The sequence below is a fragment of the Herpailurus yagouaroundi genome, unplaced genomic scaffold (genome assembly GCF_014898765.1).
Source record: "Herpailurus yagouaroundi ecotype Mexico unplaced genomic scaffold, PumYag 185, whole genome shotgun sequence".
In the NCBI taxonomy this organism is placed as follows: domain Eukaryota; kingdom Metazoa; phylum Chordata; class Mammalia; order Carnivora; family Felidae; genus Herpailurus; species Herpailurus yagouaroundi.
This window is the reverse complement of record NW_024412416.1, coordinates 4,175,086-4,192,236: the sequence shown is the minus strand read 5'-3', so window position 1 is coordinate 4,192,236 and position 17,151 is coordinate 4,175,086. Positions and strand designations below refer to the sequence as shown.

General features: G+C 47.7%; 1 protein-coding gene across 5 annotated transcripts in view; it reads right to left on the bottom strand.

Moving 5' to 3' along the window:
- FSD2 (fibronectin type III and SPRY domain containing 2) overlaps positions 1-17,151 on the bottom strand; it is a 44,086-nt gene that overhangs the window by 21,877 nt on the left and 5,058 nt on the right. For 4 of the 5 annotated variants that reach the window (XM_040493533.1, XM_040493538.1, XM_040493535.1 and 1 more), the window contains 2 exons: positions 1,350-2,021; positions 1,120-1,215 (listed from right to left, as the gene is read on the bottom strand). In XM_040493533.1, coding sequence (XP_040349467.1) covers positions 1,120-1,215; positions 1,350-2,021 — 768 coding nt within the window. Of the gene's footprint in view, positions 1-1,119; positions 1,216-1,349; positions 2,022-16,339; positions 17,117-17,151 lie in introns of those variants that run through there. The other variant, XM_040493537.1, reaches the window with a different exon arrangement.

Here is a 17,151-nt window from a genome sequence, read left to right as displayed (position 1 = left end):
ATCAACTAAGAGAAAGGTGAAGGGGGAAGGGGAGGGGGGAGGGGAGTGGGGGCCGTGGCCAGATGGTCCCGCCCAATAGATGAGAAAACGTAGGAAGGCAGAGGGAGCCATGCGACAGTACTTAATCCAGGGGCACAGGGGATGAGTAATGTTAATTAAATCCTGTCGACTACTGGTCCTCTTAGATTCGAAGCCTGGGAAAGCTTCGTGGGTTGTGACTGATGTCACCCTCTCCAGGTAACGGAGACATTTCCAAAGCAGAGGCTCTCTCGATGACTCGGGGAGTATTTGCTGAACATCTTCTACGTGTCCAAGACTTGCTCAGAATGGCAGCAGAGAAGGAAAAGCAGTGGGGGACTCCCCAGTGCTGGTGTAAAAGGGAAAAGTCAGAGTCCTCACTGAGGGTGAGGGTACTCTGACCTGAGATGAGCGAGCAGAGAGAGTGTAAAGAGTTTTGTCCAGGTGGCTGTACCTCTGTCCCTCGTTCCGTCCCTGTGCCCTGCAGATGGGATTAGTGCAAAGCCCTCCCTCTTAAGACTGGGGATGAAGAAGTTCCAGCTTCCCTGGACAGGGGCCTGGGGCTTAGCTAATTCATATGAGGTGTTCCTGGAGATACGAGGCTGTATTAATAGAGGTGGAGCACCCACAGGCAGAGAAGGCAGGTGCAAAGTCCTGGTCCTTAGCCTCACCTGGACGGGGAGGCTGAGTGCAGGCATCACAGCAGTGTACGACATGCTACTCGGTACACCCAGGGGACTGTGACGTGTTTGGTGACAGGCACAGAAGCATATTAATCTTACGAGAAACATAACAGCTGGGGAAAATAATCAGGAAGTGCGGGTGTCTTGCAATGCCTCGTCAAGGCTGGGCCATGCGAGAGACCCACCCTCGCAGCAGGACTGAGGATAGACAGAGGAGGCCCTGCCTCCCCAGGAGAGCTTCCGGTTCAGCAGGGGATGAGGACAGGTAGTTTCCACCAGGTAGATGCCCAAGGTCCCCCGGGAGGGCAGGGGAAAGGGCGAGAAGTGGGCGGTTCTCTAACCCACACCAGTCACAGCTGCTGACCCAGCCGTGGCGGAAGCCACGTGTGTCTGAGGGCGTCACCGCGCCTGCTCTTACCTCCACGGTGATGAAAACCTCCTCCAAGTGATTTGCAAAATTCTCCATCTCGATAATCTGCTTTTCCAGTTTGAACATGTTTTTGTGAATTTCGTCCTAGCAAACAGAGGATCCCAAGGAGACATTAATGCTCTTTGCTCTCTTCCGTAGGAGGCGCTTTAAATTCATTCCCTGCCCGCCTAACTTGAGACACAAACGCACTGTCAGGGGAACTAAGGAGTCCCGTTTACCTTGGCGCTTTCCAGGGCCTTGCTGAGGGGGGTCACCTCATGCTCTCCGTGCGCATCCGAAACCTCGCACGCCCTTACTGGGGCTTTGCAAGTGACACAGAAGACCAGGGCGGCTTCGTCCTCGTCCTCCTCCTCGGGGATGACGTAGCACTCGTACTCCTCGCTGGCCCGGCCGTGCGCGTACCTGTAGGCTTCCCGCAGGTCCCGGCCGGCCGCGCCCCAGCCCAAGCAGCCCGGGTCCTCGGCCTCGGCGCCCAGCCGCCAGTCCCTCTGCGCCCCCGCCGAGGACAGGTGCAGCCGGGGTTCCGAGACCTCCACGCGCGGCGCGCTTCCATCCACGAGCTCCGCGCCCCACTCGCCACCACCTCCAAGCGCGTACAAATCCACAAGCTCCTGCACCTCCTCCTCCAGGTCGCTCTGGGCCTTACCTGGGGCCGCCCCCCCGGGCTCGCTGGTCATTTCGGCGGGCACTTGTCTTCCCGTCCGCGTGTGTTCTTCTGGGAAGAGCCGCAGCCGGCCTTCGGAGTCATACAGATCCGTGGGACAGAAGTGGAAGTCCCTGGGACCCGGGGACCTGTGCACCTCGGGCGCCCCCCCCAGCCTCCCCGTCCATCGCGCCTCTGCACCCACAGAGTTCCTCGCACGCGCGCCTCCTAGTGGGTGTCCTGGGTCCTAGAACACAGAAAGAGGAGGAAACCCTGTTTCTGAGAAGGCCATCCCAGCAATTGGTCACGCACTAGATTGGGCTCGACTCATTCACAATTAAAAAAAAAAAAAAAAAAATCATCTGAGCAGCTAAGCCGTGGTTTTACTTTGAACCATCTGCAAAGAGAGGTTTGCTTTCTCCAGGAAGGAGGCTTTCTCGGCTTAAAGGAGACCAGAAATAAAGAAATGCCAATAGGTTTCACCCACACAAGACTCCTCACGGTTAAAACAGAGGCAAAATCATGGGAAGCGTCTCAGGCAATTATTATCAGACAAGTTGTATAAATGGATTGAAAAAAATTACGATCTCAATAAATTAGCGTGCAAGGACAATTCACAAAATAATCACTTGTGCAAAAACATTTGGGAAATGGCTCATCCTTATGAGTCACAGAGAACAAATAAGATGCCATTTTGCCTTCCCAATAGGCAAATATTTAGAAATATAAGAACGAGACCCAAGGCTGGGGAAGGGTACAGAGAAGTCAGTACTCTCACATGCTGTGGGTTTGAATGTACACCAGCCCCCCGCTTTCTTCACAGCAAACTGCACGATGTGGATCAGGAGCCTTAAAAATGTTCACACTCTTTAAGCTAATAATCCTCATCAGGACCCTGAAGGAAAATATCAAATACAGGGGCAAAAATATTTCTATATAAAAATATCCATCACAAAACATTCTATTTTATTTTATTTTTTAATTTTAAATGTTTACTTATTTTGGGGAGAGAGCGAGTGAGCGAGCACCTGAGTGGGGGAGGGACAGAGAGCGAGGGAGACACAGAATCCGAAGCAGGCTCCAGGCTCTGAGCTGTCAGCACACAGCCCAATGCCGGGCTTGAACTCATGAACTGAGAGATCATGACCTGAGCCGAAGTCCATGCTTAATTGACTGAACCACCCGTGTACTCCACAAAATATTTTATGACCGAAAAAAATAATTGTAAACCCCTAATGATTAGGAGAAGAGTTAAGTAAACTAGGTTATGTATACTCTCCAGAATATAATGCAGACTTTAAAATGTTAGGGAGAGCAAATGATTACTTGGAAGAAGACTTACAATATGATACTAAGTAAAATAAACAGAATATTCATTATATACAGACTGTGATATTTATCATTTAGTGGAGGTATGTAAAATCTAGAGAGAAATAATAATGGTCGAAGTAGTAAATACAATATTAGTAGCAGCTACGACTTACTGAGCACTTACTATGTGCTTTTTCTGTGCTTGGCAATTTATATACATACCCCTGTGTGTTAGGCACTGCTATTATCCCCATTTTACCGATGAGGAAACTGGCTCAGAGAGGGTATCTTGTGCAAGGTCATATGGTTAGTAAGTTGTTGAACTGGGATTTGAACCCTAGTCTGTGTGGCGGCCGTGAGACAGTGCCTGACACGTGTCCAACTCTAGGGGAGCTCAGTTGACCAGATGTTTCGGCTGCACCCTTCAATCCATCATCACAGTTGCATGGAGGACACATCCCCCGTGGGCATCTCCGTCCAATGACAAAGTGTAGCAGGGACACTAAGGCAGATCCATTTCTGTGTGACACAAAACTCCTCTGACGGCAAACTTTGGCCGGAAGACTCCTCGACGGCCTTGCCAACACTTTCTTGGGGTGCATGGCAGACTAGGGTGATTCCTCTAAACCATCCTTCCCTGTCTCCGTCACCCGGGGTCAGACTTGCATCATGGTCTGACAGCTCTCTCAACCTTTCCTAGCTCCCTCCCCATTTTATCTCACACAAGTGCTTCCCTTAATAAAATTCTTATCTATCCAATCCCATATGGTGCCTGCTTCTTGGAGGACCTGGAGTACACAGTCTATTGGACTCCAAAGTCCCCGCTTTCTTCTTGGTGCATAACCGCCATTATGTTAGATTACTTTTTATAATAGTTTTGCTGACAAAGAATTCACGTATCCTACAATTCTCCTGTCAGAAGTGTAGAATTCAAACGATTTTTAGTAGATTCACAAAAAAGGAGCCACAATGACCATAGTCAATTTTAGACCATTTTCATCACCTCAAAAAGAAACTCTATACCCTCCAGCTACCATCACATTCCTGCATTTTCCCGAGCCCTAAGCAACCACTAATCCACTTCCTGTCCCTATTGATTTTCCTGTCGAGACACTTCACATAAATAGAATCATATATGTCTTTGGTAACTGGCTTCTTTCCTAGCATCATGTTTTCAGGATTCATCCATGTTGTAGCGTGTGAAGAAAGTGCCCTTCATTTCTTGTTAGAGCTAGATAATATTCCATTGTATGGGTGTGTCGTATTTTATTTATACATGCATCAGCTTGTTTGCATGTTTCTCTTTTCATTTGGGTCGTTTTTCACCTTTTGATTATTATAAGTAACGCTTCTAAAATGCTTGTGTCCAAGTTTTTGTGTGGATATATGTTTTCATCTCTCTTGGGTATATACCTAGGAGTGGGGTTGCTAGGTCAAATGGTAACTCTACGTTTAACTTTCTGAGGAACTGCCAGACTGCTTTCCAAAGGGGCTGCACCATTTTTTCATTCCTACAGCAGTGTATGAAAGGCTCTGATTTCACCACATCCTGATCGACACTTGGTATTATCTGATTAAAAAAACTTTTTTAATGTTTATTTATTTTTGGGAGAGATGGAGACAGAGCACGAGTAGGGGAGGGTAGAGAGAGAGGGAGACACAGTATCTAAAGCACCTCCAGGCTCCGAGCTGTCAGCACAGAGCGTGACGTGGGGCTCAAACTCACGAATCATGAGATCATGACCAGAGCTGAAGTCAGATGTTCAACTGACTGAGCCACCCAGGCGCCCCTCTGATTTTTTTTTTTTAATTGTAGCCATACTGGTGGGTGTGAAATAGTATCTCGTGGTTTTGATTTGCAGATCTCTGATGAATAATGAGGTCAGGTATTTTTTCATGTATTTATTGGCCATTTGTATATCTTCTTTGGAGAAATGTGTATTCAAATAGTCTGCCCATTTTTAATTGGTTGTTTGTAAGATTTCTTTATATATTCTAGAGACTAGTCCATTATCAGATAAAAAATTTGCAGATTTTTTTTCCCATCTTGTAGGTTGCTTTTTTAGTTTGTTGATGGTGACCTTTGAAGCACAAAAGGTTTTCATTTTGATGAAGTCTACTTTATTTTTTCTTTCGTTACTTGTGCTTCTGGTGTTGTATTGAAGAACTCAAGGCCATCTCTGAGGTTAAGCCAACCTTGCATTCCTGGGATAATTACCACTTGATCATAATATAGAATTTTTTTTATATGTGACTGGATTCAGTTTGCTACTAAATTTTGAGGAATTCTGCATTTAGATTCCTGAGAAAGATTAGCCTGTGGTTTTCTTTTCCTGTAATATCTTTGGCTGGTTTTGGTAGCAGGGTGATACTCATCTCATAGAATAATTTGGGAAATGTCCCTTCTCTTCTATATTTTGGAAGAACTTGTGAAGGATGGGTATTAATTCTTCTTTAAATGTTTGGTAATATTCACCAGTGAAGGTATCTGGACTTTGTGAGGTTTTTTTTCCTTATTATTAATTCAGTCTCTTGATTTATTATAGGCCTATTCATATTGTCAATTTCTTCTTGAGTCAGTTTTGGTAGTTTGTATCCTTCCAAGAATTTGTCCATTTCATTTAAGTGATCTAATTTATTGGAATACAATTGTTCATAGTATTCTTTCTAATCTTTTTTATTTCTGTAAGGCTGGTAGTAATGTCCCCTGTTTCATTTCTGATTCTAGTGATGTGAGTCTTCTCTCTTTCTCTCTTGGTCAATCGAAGTCAAGGCTTGTCAGTTTTGCTGATTTCTTTGGTGTAAAGTAGCAGGTTAGGTTATTGATTTAAGTTTATTTATTTTTGAGAGACAGAGTGTGAGCAGGGAAGAGGAAGAGAGGGGGGGAACAGAGCAGAGGATCCAAAGCAGGCTCTGAACTGATAGCAGTGAGCCCTTTATAGGGCTCAAGCTCACGAACTGTGAGCCCAAGTTGGATGCTCAACTGACTGAGCCATCCAGGCACCCCAGATTTAAGATCCTCTTTTTAAATACAGGCATTTATAGTTATAAGTTTCCCTCTAAGCACTGCTTTTGCTACATCCAAATAACACGGCAAAACTTTTCGTGTGTTTTATCTTTGCTTTTATTTACCTTGAATTATTTTTCAACTTTCCTTTTGCTTTCTTCTTCGATATGTTGGTTGTTTAGGAGCGTACTTTAAATTTCCACATATTGATTTCTGATAGCGTCCTGTTGTGGTCAGAGAGTATGTTTTTGTATTATTTCTATCCTTTTAGATTTATTGAAGTTTGCCTTAGCATTTGATTTATCCTGGAGAACGTTCTATTGCCTTGAGAAGAATGTGCACTCTGCTGTCGTTGGGGGGGGGGGGTGTTCTCTAGATGCCTGTGAAGTCCAGCTGGCTTATAGTATTATTCGTGTCCTCTATTTCCTTGTTGGTCTTCTTCTTAGTTGTTCTATCTGTTATCAGATAGTTATCAGAAGTAGAATATTGGAATCTCCAACTAGTCTCTTTTTCCATTTACGTCAGTTTTTGCTTCATGTGTTTTGGTGCCCTGTTGTTAGGTGCATATATAATTGTCATATACTCTTGCTGGATTGGCCCCTTTTATCATTATCAAATGCCTCTGTTTATCCCTAGTAACACTGATACCAATACTTCAAACTGTCCTTCCCTTTAGGCCCCTGGAGGTTTTTAAATTCCAAGGCCATGAAATCTTATAGGCAATGCAATATTCAGGAGAAGTGAGAGGGGTGGGTTCACTTTTGTAACAAAGAGAGGAAAGGATACTGTGAACACAGAACCTGCATGAAGTCTCAACTGCTGGCCCATTTCAAAGGGGAGCAGTTCTGGGAAAGATTAGATTATTATGTTAAGCATCTGGAACCTAATGCTCTTCAAACTATCACTGTCCATGTACCCCTTGGAAATCCCTTACATACAGATGCTGTAGACTCAAAGAGTGGGTGTGTGAGTGCGGGGGGAGAGGCAGAGTGAGGGAGAGAGAATCTTAAGGAGGCGCCACGCCCAACGCAGAGCCCAACACAGGGCTGTATCTCATAACCTTGAGATCGCAACCCGAGCTGAAATCAAGAGTTGGACCCTCAACCGACTAAGCCACTCAGACGCCCCAATTAACGGCTTTATTAAGATATAATTGATACACCATAAGTTTAAACTTTTTAAGTTACCAATTTAATATTTTCAGGCAACTTAGAGATACGTGTTCATCCCTGCTATCCAATTCCAGAACATGTTCATGACCCCCCAAAAAACCACATACTCCTTGGCAGTCTCTCATTTCCCTCTCCCCCAGCCCCTGATAAACACTATCTACTTTGCCTCTATTTGTCCATTCTGCACATTTCATGTAGATGGAATCACACAATACGTGGTCTTTGGTGTTTAGCTTTTTGTCACTGAATATAACACTTCAAAGATTCATCCATGTTGTACAAAGTGTCCTTTTACAGCTGAATAATATTCCATGGCAGGACTATAACATATTTTATTTATCTACTCATCGGTTGACGGGTACCGGGGTTGTTTCACTTTTTGACTGTTATGAATAATGCTGCTGCGAACATTCATGTACAAGTTTCCGTATGGACATATGTCTTCATTTCTCTTGGGTGTATCTGAGGAGTGGAATCGCTGGGTCATGTGGTAATTATGTTTAACCTTTAAAGAAATTTTTTTATGTTTATTTATTTTTGATGGGGGGGGAGAGGCTGAGAGAGAGGGAAACACAGAATATGAAGCAGACTCCAGGCTCCAACATGTCAGCACAGAGCCCGACACAGGGCTCGAACTCACGAACTGTGAGATCATGACCTGAGTCGAAGTCAGACACTTAACCAACCGAAACACCCAGGTGCCCCAATATGTTTACTTTGGAGGAACCGCCAAACTCCTTTCCAAAGTGGCTGCACCATTTTGCGTTCCCACCAGTTGTGTAGGAGGGTTCCAATTTCTCCGTGTCCTAGTCAACACTTGCCACTGCCCATCTTTTTGATTGGATCCATCCTAGCAGGTGTGAAGCGATCGCTCATTGTTGTTTTGATGGGCGCTTCCCATATGGCAAATGATGTAGAGCATCTTGTCATGCACGTATGGCATTTGTAGATTATCTTCGAAGAAATGTTTATTCAAATCCTTTGTGCATTGTGATAGTTAATTTTATGTGTCAACATGGTGGGGCCATGGTGTCCAAATATTTAGTCAAATGGTATTTCGGATGTTTCTGTGAGGGTGTTTTTGGGATGAGATTGACATTTAAGTTGGTGGACTCTGAGTAAATCAGACTGCCCTCCATACCGTGAGTGCGCCTCATCCAATCAGCTGTAGAGCTTGACAGAACAAAGGTGGCTCCTTCTCACACACGAAGGACTTCCGCCAGCAGATGGCCTTCAGACTTGAACTGCAGCACTGGCTTTTCCCTGGGTCTCCAGACTGCCAACCCTCCCTGCAGATTTTGCGTCTGCCAGCCTCCATGACGGCATGAGCCAGTTCCTTAAAATAAATGTCTCTCTCGCATTCTTCACACACTTACACACACCTCCCTACTGGATTCGGTTTCCCTGGAGAACCTAATACACCCATTTTTAAATTGAGTTGTCTATTGTTGAATTGTAAGAGTTCTTTACATGTTCTAGATACAAGTCCTGTACCAGATGTATGATTTGCAAATATTTTCTCCCATTCTGTAGATGATCTTTTCATTTTCTTTCTTTTTTTTTTTTTTTTAACGTGTATTCATTTTTAAGAGACAGAGAGAGACAGAGCATGAGCAGGGAAGGGACAGAGAGAGGGAGACACGGAATCTGAAACAGGCTTCAGGCTCTGAACTGTCAGCACAGAGCCCAACGTGGGGCTCGAACTCACAAACTGCGAGATCCTGACCTGAGCTGAAGTCGGACGCTCAACCGACTGAACCACCCAGGCACCCCGATCTTTTCATTTTCTTAAAGGTGTCCTTTGAAGCACAGGAGTTTTTAATTTGGATGCAGTCCAATGTATCTGTTTTTTTTTCCTTTTAGCTTGTATTTCTGGCATCATATCAGAGAAACTTACCTAATCCAAGGTTATTTAAATTTTTGATGAAAATTTTTAGATAATGTAAACGTTCTAAGGGAGTTCGCGAACAAAAAAAGTTTGAATACCACTAATCCACGCAGAAAAAAGCATCTTTTTTTTTAGTTTAGAGAAGCTGTTTGTTTGTTTCATTTAACGGCACAAATCACAACGGGTGCAGTTGATGTCCAAATACCGGCCTAAATTTCTATCCACCAGACTGTTCTACTATTGGAATTAACCCGCACATGCACTTTATCAACAACATATTCCTACATAAAACCAGGAATTCTGTGAGCTACTTATCTTACTCTCTAATCTATTTTGAAAATAACTTAATTTAAATATAATTTATATACCATAAAATTTACCTGCTTTAAGTACACGATTCAGTGATTTTTAGTAAATTCTTCAGGTTGTACAACTATCACCACAATCCAGTTCCTAATGCCTCCGTTAAAAATAAATTGTGGGGGGGGGGGGGGCGGCGACTGGGTGGCTCAGTCGGTTAAGCCACCAACTTCAGCTCAGGTCATGATCTCACGGTTCATGAGTTCGACCCCCACATCGGTCTCTGTGCTGACTGCTCAGAGCCTGGAGCCTGCTTCGGAGTCTGTGTCTGTAGGGACACAGAGAGAGAGAGAGTTCGAGCCCAGCCTTGGGTGAGCACAAGCCCTGCTTCTCTCTCTCTCCCTCTCCCTCTCTGCCCCTCGCTCACTTGTGCCCTCTCTCTTTTTCTCTCTCTTAAAAAACAAAAAAGAATTGTGGTAAACCTAATGCCTTTTTAACAAACTACTATTACTAAACATTCCAACATGGCACGCATGCCATCAGTCTTCAAGGAAAATAACAAAATCAAACACAAATTTAAAGATACAGTTTAGCACTTCCCTCCCCCCGCCCCCCAGTCGTAACGTTGATTATGATCCAAACAGCCCCTGCCATGTCCACCTGTGGGATCAGAGCCAGCTGCCAGCTGTTTGTCTAAGTCCTTGTTCCGCAGCTGCGCCCAGGAGTCAGGTTCAGCGGCCTCCCCTATAAGCAGTGCTCGTCTTTCGGCAGTGAGGGACTTTGTGACCTCGGCTGACAGACCCCTCTTTTTATTTTTAAGATGTTTTATTTATTTTTGAGTGAGAGAGCATGAGCAGGGAGGGGCAGAGAGAGAAGGGGACAGAGGATCTGAAGTGGGCTCTGCATTGACAGTGAGAAGTCCGACACGGGGCTCAAACTCACGAACTATGAGATCACCACCAGAGCCGAAGTCAGATCTCGACTGACCGAGCCGCGCTGGTGCCCCCAGACTGTCCTTTTAATAACCATTCCAAGTGGTAAAAAATGCTGGGGGCGCCTGGGTAGCTCAGTCGGTTAACGGTCCAACTCTGGATTCCGGCTCAGGTCAGGATCCCAGGGTCGTGGGATTGAGCCCCTCGTTGGGCTTTGCACTGGGCATGGAGCCTGCTTGAGACCCTCTCTCTTCTTGTACACGTGCTCATGCACTCTCTCTCTTTCTCTCTCTCAAAAAAAAATTTGTTTTGAAATGCCATTCGTTTTTCTTTCCTTCTCCGTTTTTGATTGCCTTTTTAAAAACAGAGCATTTTCTGATGGCCTGATTGTGAAATCCATGGACACTGGCCCGTGCTTTCTTGGCTGTTCTGTGACATTCCATCCTTTTGACCCAGCTCAGCCTGCCACCTCCTTGTGGGACGGCTGACCTCTTTCCCAGACCCACCCTCGGCCGCTCCTCTCGCCGGCGTTCCCCAGACTTCCAGCCCAGCTCCTGTTTCCCCCTCCACCTGCCCCAGGTGATCTTGTCCACTGTCGCGGCTCCACGGCCCCCTCTCTGCCAATGGCTCCAAATCCTCATCTCTGGCCCTAAAATCTGCTCCAGGCAGAGGCAGAGGTTTGCAGGGGCCGCAGCCTTCCTGAGCACCGCTGGCCTCCCCAGACTTGACACCGCCCCGTGGAGCTCAGAGCCTCTCGCTTTCTCCACCCTGATGTGTGGTGGGACACGCGACCTATCTCCCAAGCCACATCCCTGCCATCGCCTCACAGGCCACGCCAGGAGATGCCTGAAGGCCCAGTGGCCTGGAACACAACCGGAGAACCCACTTTCCTTTGCCTCTCCATGCTCTGGCCTTTATCCTTTTTAATTGTTACTTATTTATTTATTTTTGAGGGGGGTGGGGCAGGCAGAGGATCCGAAGCCGGCTCTGCACTGACGCCATAGACTCTGATGTGGGGCTCGAACTCAGGAACCTTGAGATCATGACCTGAGCCAAAGCTGGACACTTAACCAACTGAATCACCCAGGCGCCCCTCTGTGCTCTGACCTTTAAGGCCCGTGATGACTCTGGTCCCGATCCCCTCGCTGCACAATCCTGCTCTAGGCTTTCAGTTTCTTCCCTGTTCCTCAGCCTCTGTCTGCAGAGACCAAGGATCACTGAGCTCTTATCCCATTCCCCCAGGGAAAGGAACTCGGCCTGTGTTCTGGTCAGAGAGGCCACTTTGCCCCTCGTGGCCCAGTCCTCCCTCCTTACTCGTGGACACGGCCACCAGACTCCTCGTGCTGTGTGCCTCACGTCCTCCCAGCTCTGTCCTGTGAGCACAGGGAAAGGCCAAGGGTGGTGATGAGGGACGCAGAGGACTGACCCTGACCGCATCTGGCCTTGCGTTAGGAAGGCTAACAGTAGGGGTGTCTGGCTGGCTCAGTCAGCAGAGCGTGTGACTCTTGATCTCAAGGTTGTAAGTTCAAGCCACACTATGCGTGGAAATTACTAAAAGGTGGGGGGGGGGGCACCTGGGTGGCCAGTCAGTTAAGTGTCCAACTCTTGATGTTGGCCCAGGTCATGATCTCACTGTCATGGGATAGAGCCCCATGTCGGTCTCCATGCTAAGCATGGAACCTGCTTGGGAGTCTCTCTCTCCCTCTCTCCCTCTGCCCCTCCCTCTCTCTAAAATAAACTTAATAATAATAAAAAAAAAAAAGAAGGCTAATAGTAGTTTCTGGATCCCAATAATGGAGACCTGCTCTACCTTTAACCTGGGGAAGCCCCCAACCACCTCTCTTCATCTGGGCTCTGTAACAAACGTCACTCTTCCAACTGAATCCTAGCCATAACCCTCCTTGCAAGCCCCTCACCCATCCCCCAGCGGGCTCACCTCGGCTTTTGCTGATGGCAAGACTAAACACAACAACCGCTGGCCTTCTGTGTGGCGTGAACTACACAGGCTCGGCCCTGGGGAGCCCCTGGGAATCCAGCCTCTTCCCTCTCTCCCTCTGAAGTTCACACAGGATGCTGTTTTTCCACTGGCCCTCAGCACCACACGGAGAGGCAGACTTTGGGCAGCCATTAGGGACAAAGGCACTGCTATCGTAACCTCATACCATGCAGGCGACTAGTTTCTGGGGTTGGGATCCACCTAAGGAAACTTTACTCCAGAGGCTCTAACGCTGGGCACATCACACTGAAGGGTCACGAAAGCTTCAGTCCCATTCTCTGATGATCCAAAACTCTTACACCGAAGACAACGGTAAGCATCACTTCAGTAACGTCTGCTGAGGCTGAGCACCAACCATGACCACACAGGGCACTAGTGCCACCATGTCCTGAACGACCCACAAGTCCGTGGGGACCTGGTCCACCCCCTGGGTTGGGGGAGGGGATGAAGGAAGGTTGCGCCCAGAGGCAGCATCACAAAGCAAGAGGCTCTGGGGCCGGGGCTTTGCCTCCTTAGCATCCATGACTTATGAAGACCCCAGAGCCCGGATGTTCTTTTGGGTCACTTGTAAGAACCTGCCCACCATCACACTGGCGGGGGGCAGTCCTGGCATGTCCTCACAACGTGGCTTCTTTTAGGGACAGAGAGAAGGGTGTGGCTCCAAGTGAAGTCAGACACATCTCCCTACCATGAGTCTGCAACCTAGCAAAACTAGCATTGAGGTGGACCAGGAAGCCTTCCCTCCACACCCGCACCCACGTGTGCGAGACACTCCCGAGTAGCATGTGCGTTGCCCCTACTTTGGCTCACGTCTCCCTGGAATGGTTCCCAAGGCCAATGGGGCCGTCCAGCTATGGAAGCACCACTTTGCCTTCTTCCCAGTCCCGATCCGTCCTGTGACCCCACATCCTCTACAGGTCAACAAAACAGTCAGGGCCTGTGTCCTCGGGGGCTCTGAATACTGCCTTCGCTCTCCCGCACGTCTACAGGCTGCCTACAGAATCCGAACTATCCCGTTGTGGGGAAGGATAGCATCTTCAGTAAACAGGGCTGGGAAAACTGGACAATCACACACAAAGAAGTAAAATCGGACCCCAATTTTATGCCACCCACCAAAATTAACTCAAAATAGATTAAAGACTTACATGTAAGACATGAAACTGTAAAATTCCTAGAAAAAAAATAAGGGACCAAAAAAAATAGAAATAAGAAAAAGAAGAAAAGGAAAAGAAGGGACAAAGGTCCTCGATGTTTGTCTTGGCAACAACTTTTTGGATGTGACAGCAGAAGCACAAGCAACAGGAGCAAAAATAAGCAAGTGGGACAACATCAAACTGAAAATAACATCCACACAGCAAGAGAAACGATCAACAAAATGAAAAGGCAGCCTATGCGATAGGAGGAAATATGTGCAAGCTGTCTACACGATAGTTGGTATCCAAAATATGTAAGGAACTCATACAAGTCAAAAGCAAAAATCCACAATAATCTGAGGAAAAATGGACAGACGACATGAGTAAACATTTTTCTAGACATTCCTTTTTTTTAACTTTTTTTTTTGAATGTTTATTTATTTTTGAGAGAGAGACAGAGTGTGAGCAGGGAAGGGCCAGAGAGAGAGAGGGAGACACAGAATCCGAAGCAGGATCCAGGCCCCAAGCTGTCAGCACAGAGCCTCACATGGGCTCGAACCCCTGAACCTTGAGATCGTGACCTGAGCTGAAATCGGACGCTTAACCGACTAAGCCAGCCAGGTGCCCCGTTTTTCTAAAGAAGACATGAAGATGGCCAACAGGTGCATGAAAAGATGCTCAACATCACTCATATCAGAAAAACCCAAATCAGAACCACAATGAGAAGCACCTCACACCTGTCAGAATGGCGGGATCAGAAAAACAATCAGAAAAAATGGCGGGATCTTGTTCACTGTTGGTGGGAATATAAACTGGTACCGCCATTATGGAAAATAGTACGGAAGGGCTTCAAAAAATTAAAAATAGAACTACCATATGCTCTAGCAATCCCACTTCTTAGGAAGTGAAATCAGGATCTCAAAGAGGTATCTCTACTCCTATGTTCACTGCAGCGCTATTCCCAATAGGCAGGACATAGAAACAACCAAAATGTCGACCAACAAATGAATGGATAAAGAAGATACACAATGGAATATTATTCAGCCATAAAAAGAAGGAAACGCTGCCATTTCCAACAACATGGATGGACATTGAGGCCATTAAGCTAAAGGAGATGAGTCGGCAGAGAAATATAGCAGAGAGCAAGCGTATGATCTCACTTACGTGCGGAATCTAGAAAAGCTGAGTTCTCAGAAACAGAGCTTGGAACGGTGGTTGCCGGGGCTGGTGAGTGGGGGAAACGGGAGGATGCCAGCCAAACAAACTTCCGGGGGTAAGACGAGTGAGTTTCGGTATCTGACTTGCCGCGTGGTGACCGTGGTCGACGACACCGCGCCGCATGCTTCATGTTCCCACCGCGCACCAGAGACGGGTGATTACGGGAGGTGAAGGACCTTACTGAAGGCAAGCGACCTGGTCGTGGTCACCGTCTCCCAGCGTATGCGCGCATCGCGTCATACGAGCCTCCGTCTCACACTCGCACAAGGTCACCTGTCAGTTGCATCTCAGCAAAGCGGGGGGAGTATGGAAAGCACGTGTCGCTGCTACAGGGAGCTGGGGCCTGGGGGGTGTCTGACACGCAGCCTGGCTACAGCAGACACTGAATGAGTAAACGCCCAGCAAAGTTCCCGGCAGGGGAAGCGCTTGAAGGCGGTAACGGCTCGGGCCACAAAGGTCACGGGCTTTGGGGTCAATGCCGGTCTCAGGATGCAACCTTGACCTCATCTCTCAGTGTCTCTGAGCCAGCTTCTTCATCTGTAAGTGGAGGGTACTTGTTGTGTGGATTAAATAAAATACTCCTGCTGTGGTGCCCCGCTGTCACAGCTGAGTGCCACCTCGTAGGCAGGGATCTTCTCAAAGCCACCTCGTCTCTACCGTCTGCTGGCCGTGTGTCCCACCAGCATCTCGGGAGCATGGCAGCCCAGCGTGAGCACAGCTGCCTGCCCACAACTCTGGCAGAAGTGGTAAGTCGGCACGTCCCGCATTCTGAGGGCTCCATTACTGCCAAGTCTCAACTCCCCCGGGCACCGGGCACCGCCCCCCCCATGCCCTAGCTCCACGTCCCCAAACAGCCTCGCCTTCCGCAGTGGACACCACGGTTGCTTCTGACCGCGCCCGGGCTTCTCCCATGCGAGTCCCATCTGAGGCCCTGGCGGGCTGCCCTTCCTCCTGACGGCCACCCGCCCTTCCCCACCCAACTACACCTGCACCGTGGCCACTGCCTGTCACACCCTCACGAGGGCCGCCGCGCGCATAGCACGATCCATAAAGCACAGCACGATGCCTACTCCCTTTAGCACCCAAACCAGAGACCAGGAGCTCATCCCTGACATCACCCGGTGTGATTTTTTTTTTAATGTTTTATTTCATTTTATTTTTGCGAGAGAGAGCACAAGCGGGGAAGGGGCAGAAGGAGGGAGATAGGGGATCCGAAGTGGGCTCTGTGCCTGACATCAGTGAGCAGAACGTGGGGCTCGAACTCACCAACAGTGAGATCACGACCTGAACTGGAGTCGGACGCTCAAGCAACTGAGCCACCCAGGCGCCCCATCACCCAATGTGATTAATGCCCAATTAATGCTGATTCTGGTTCTACCAATTCAATCTCCTGATAACACTCCCCACACCCACCCTTCTCCCTTCTCTAAGTTCACTGCCTTCTGGATTCAGAAAGTTCTGTCCCTGCTACGTCCTAGCGGTGCAGCCTTGGGAAAATCACCTCTCTGGGCCTTACGTTCATGAGCCCATGAGATGGGTTTATTACCAGTTCCTATGTCATAAAATTAGCATTTAGAGGAAATAACATAAGGTATGTAAAATGCTTACCATAGCACATGGCTCCAAGTAAGTCCCCAGTACAGGTCACCTGTTGTCATTATTGTGGTGGTGGCTGCTATTATCATTATCTGGACCTCGGCCTCTCTCACCTGGGCGAGGTTAGGAGTCCTGCACCTGGTCACTCACAAAGGGTGAGGACCAGGGTCAGCCATCTGGTGGAGCCACCTGCAGCCACAGTAGGATCATTCTGTCCCTTGAAAAGCTAGGAGAAGGCATGAACGCAGGACAGCCTCATACCCAGGCACAGACCTTGGCTGTGAGGCTGCCTGTCCTCACAGCGAGAGCCTCCAAGGGGCCTAGGGAGAGGTGTAGGACTCTAGGGATGGAGGGTGCCTTGGAGAGGATCTAATTCAATTCCCTGATTTTAGGACAGCAAAACTGACTTTCTGCAAACATAAAGGACTTGCCGTGGCCAATTTCACTTAACAAGGGGTGATCTGTGTCCAGCCCCGGGGCTGGATGCTGGATATGTAGCCAGGCAGATAAAGAGTTGGATCAGACCCAGTTTTCCACTAAACCATCTCACCTACAGACCCCAGATCAGCTGGCTAAAAATAACACATTTCTGTGCGCTACCTAAAGGGAGAAAACCAGAATTCTGTATTACCAATAAATCATGCTGACGACTTCTGTCAACCGGAAGCTGGAGATTGAAACACCAAATTGGACTTTTACACAAGTAAGAAGACTGGAAAACATTGAGAATAAATCTTAATGGGGACGAATTCTTCCATGCCAGCATTTCCCCCTTAGACACACACACACACACACACACACACACACACACACACACACACACA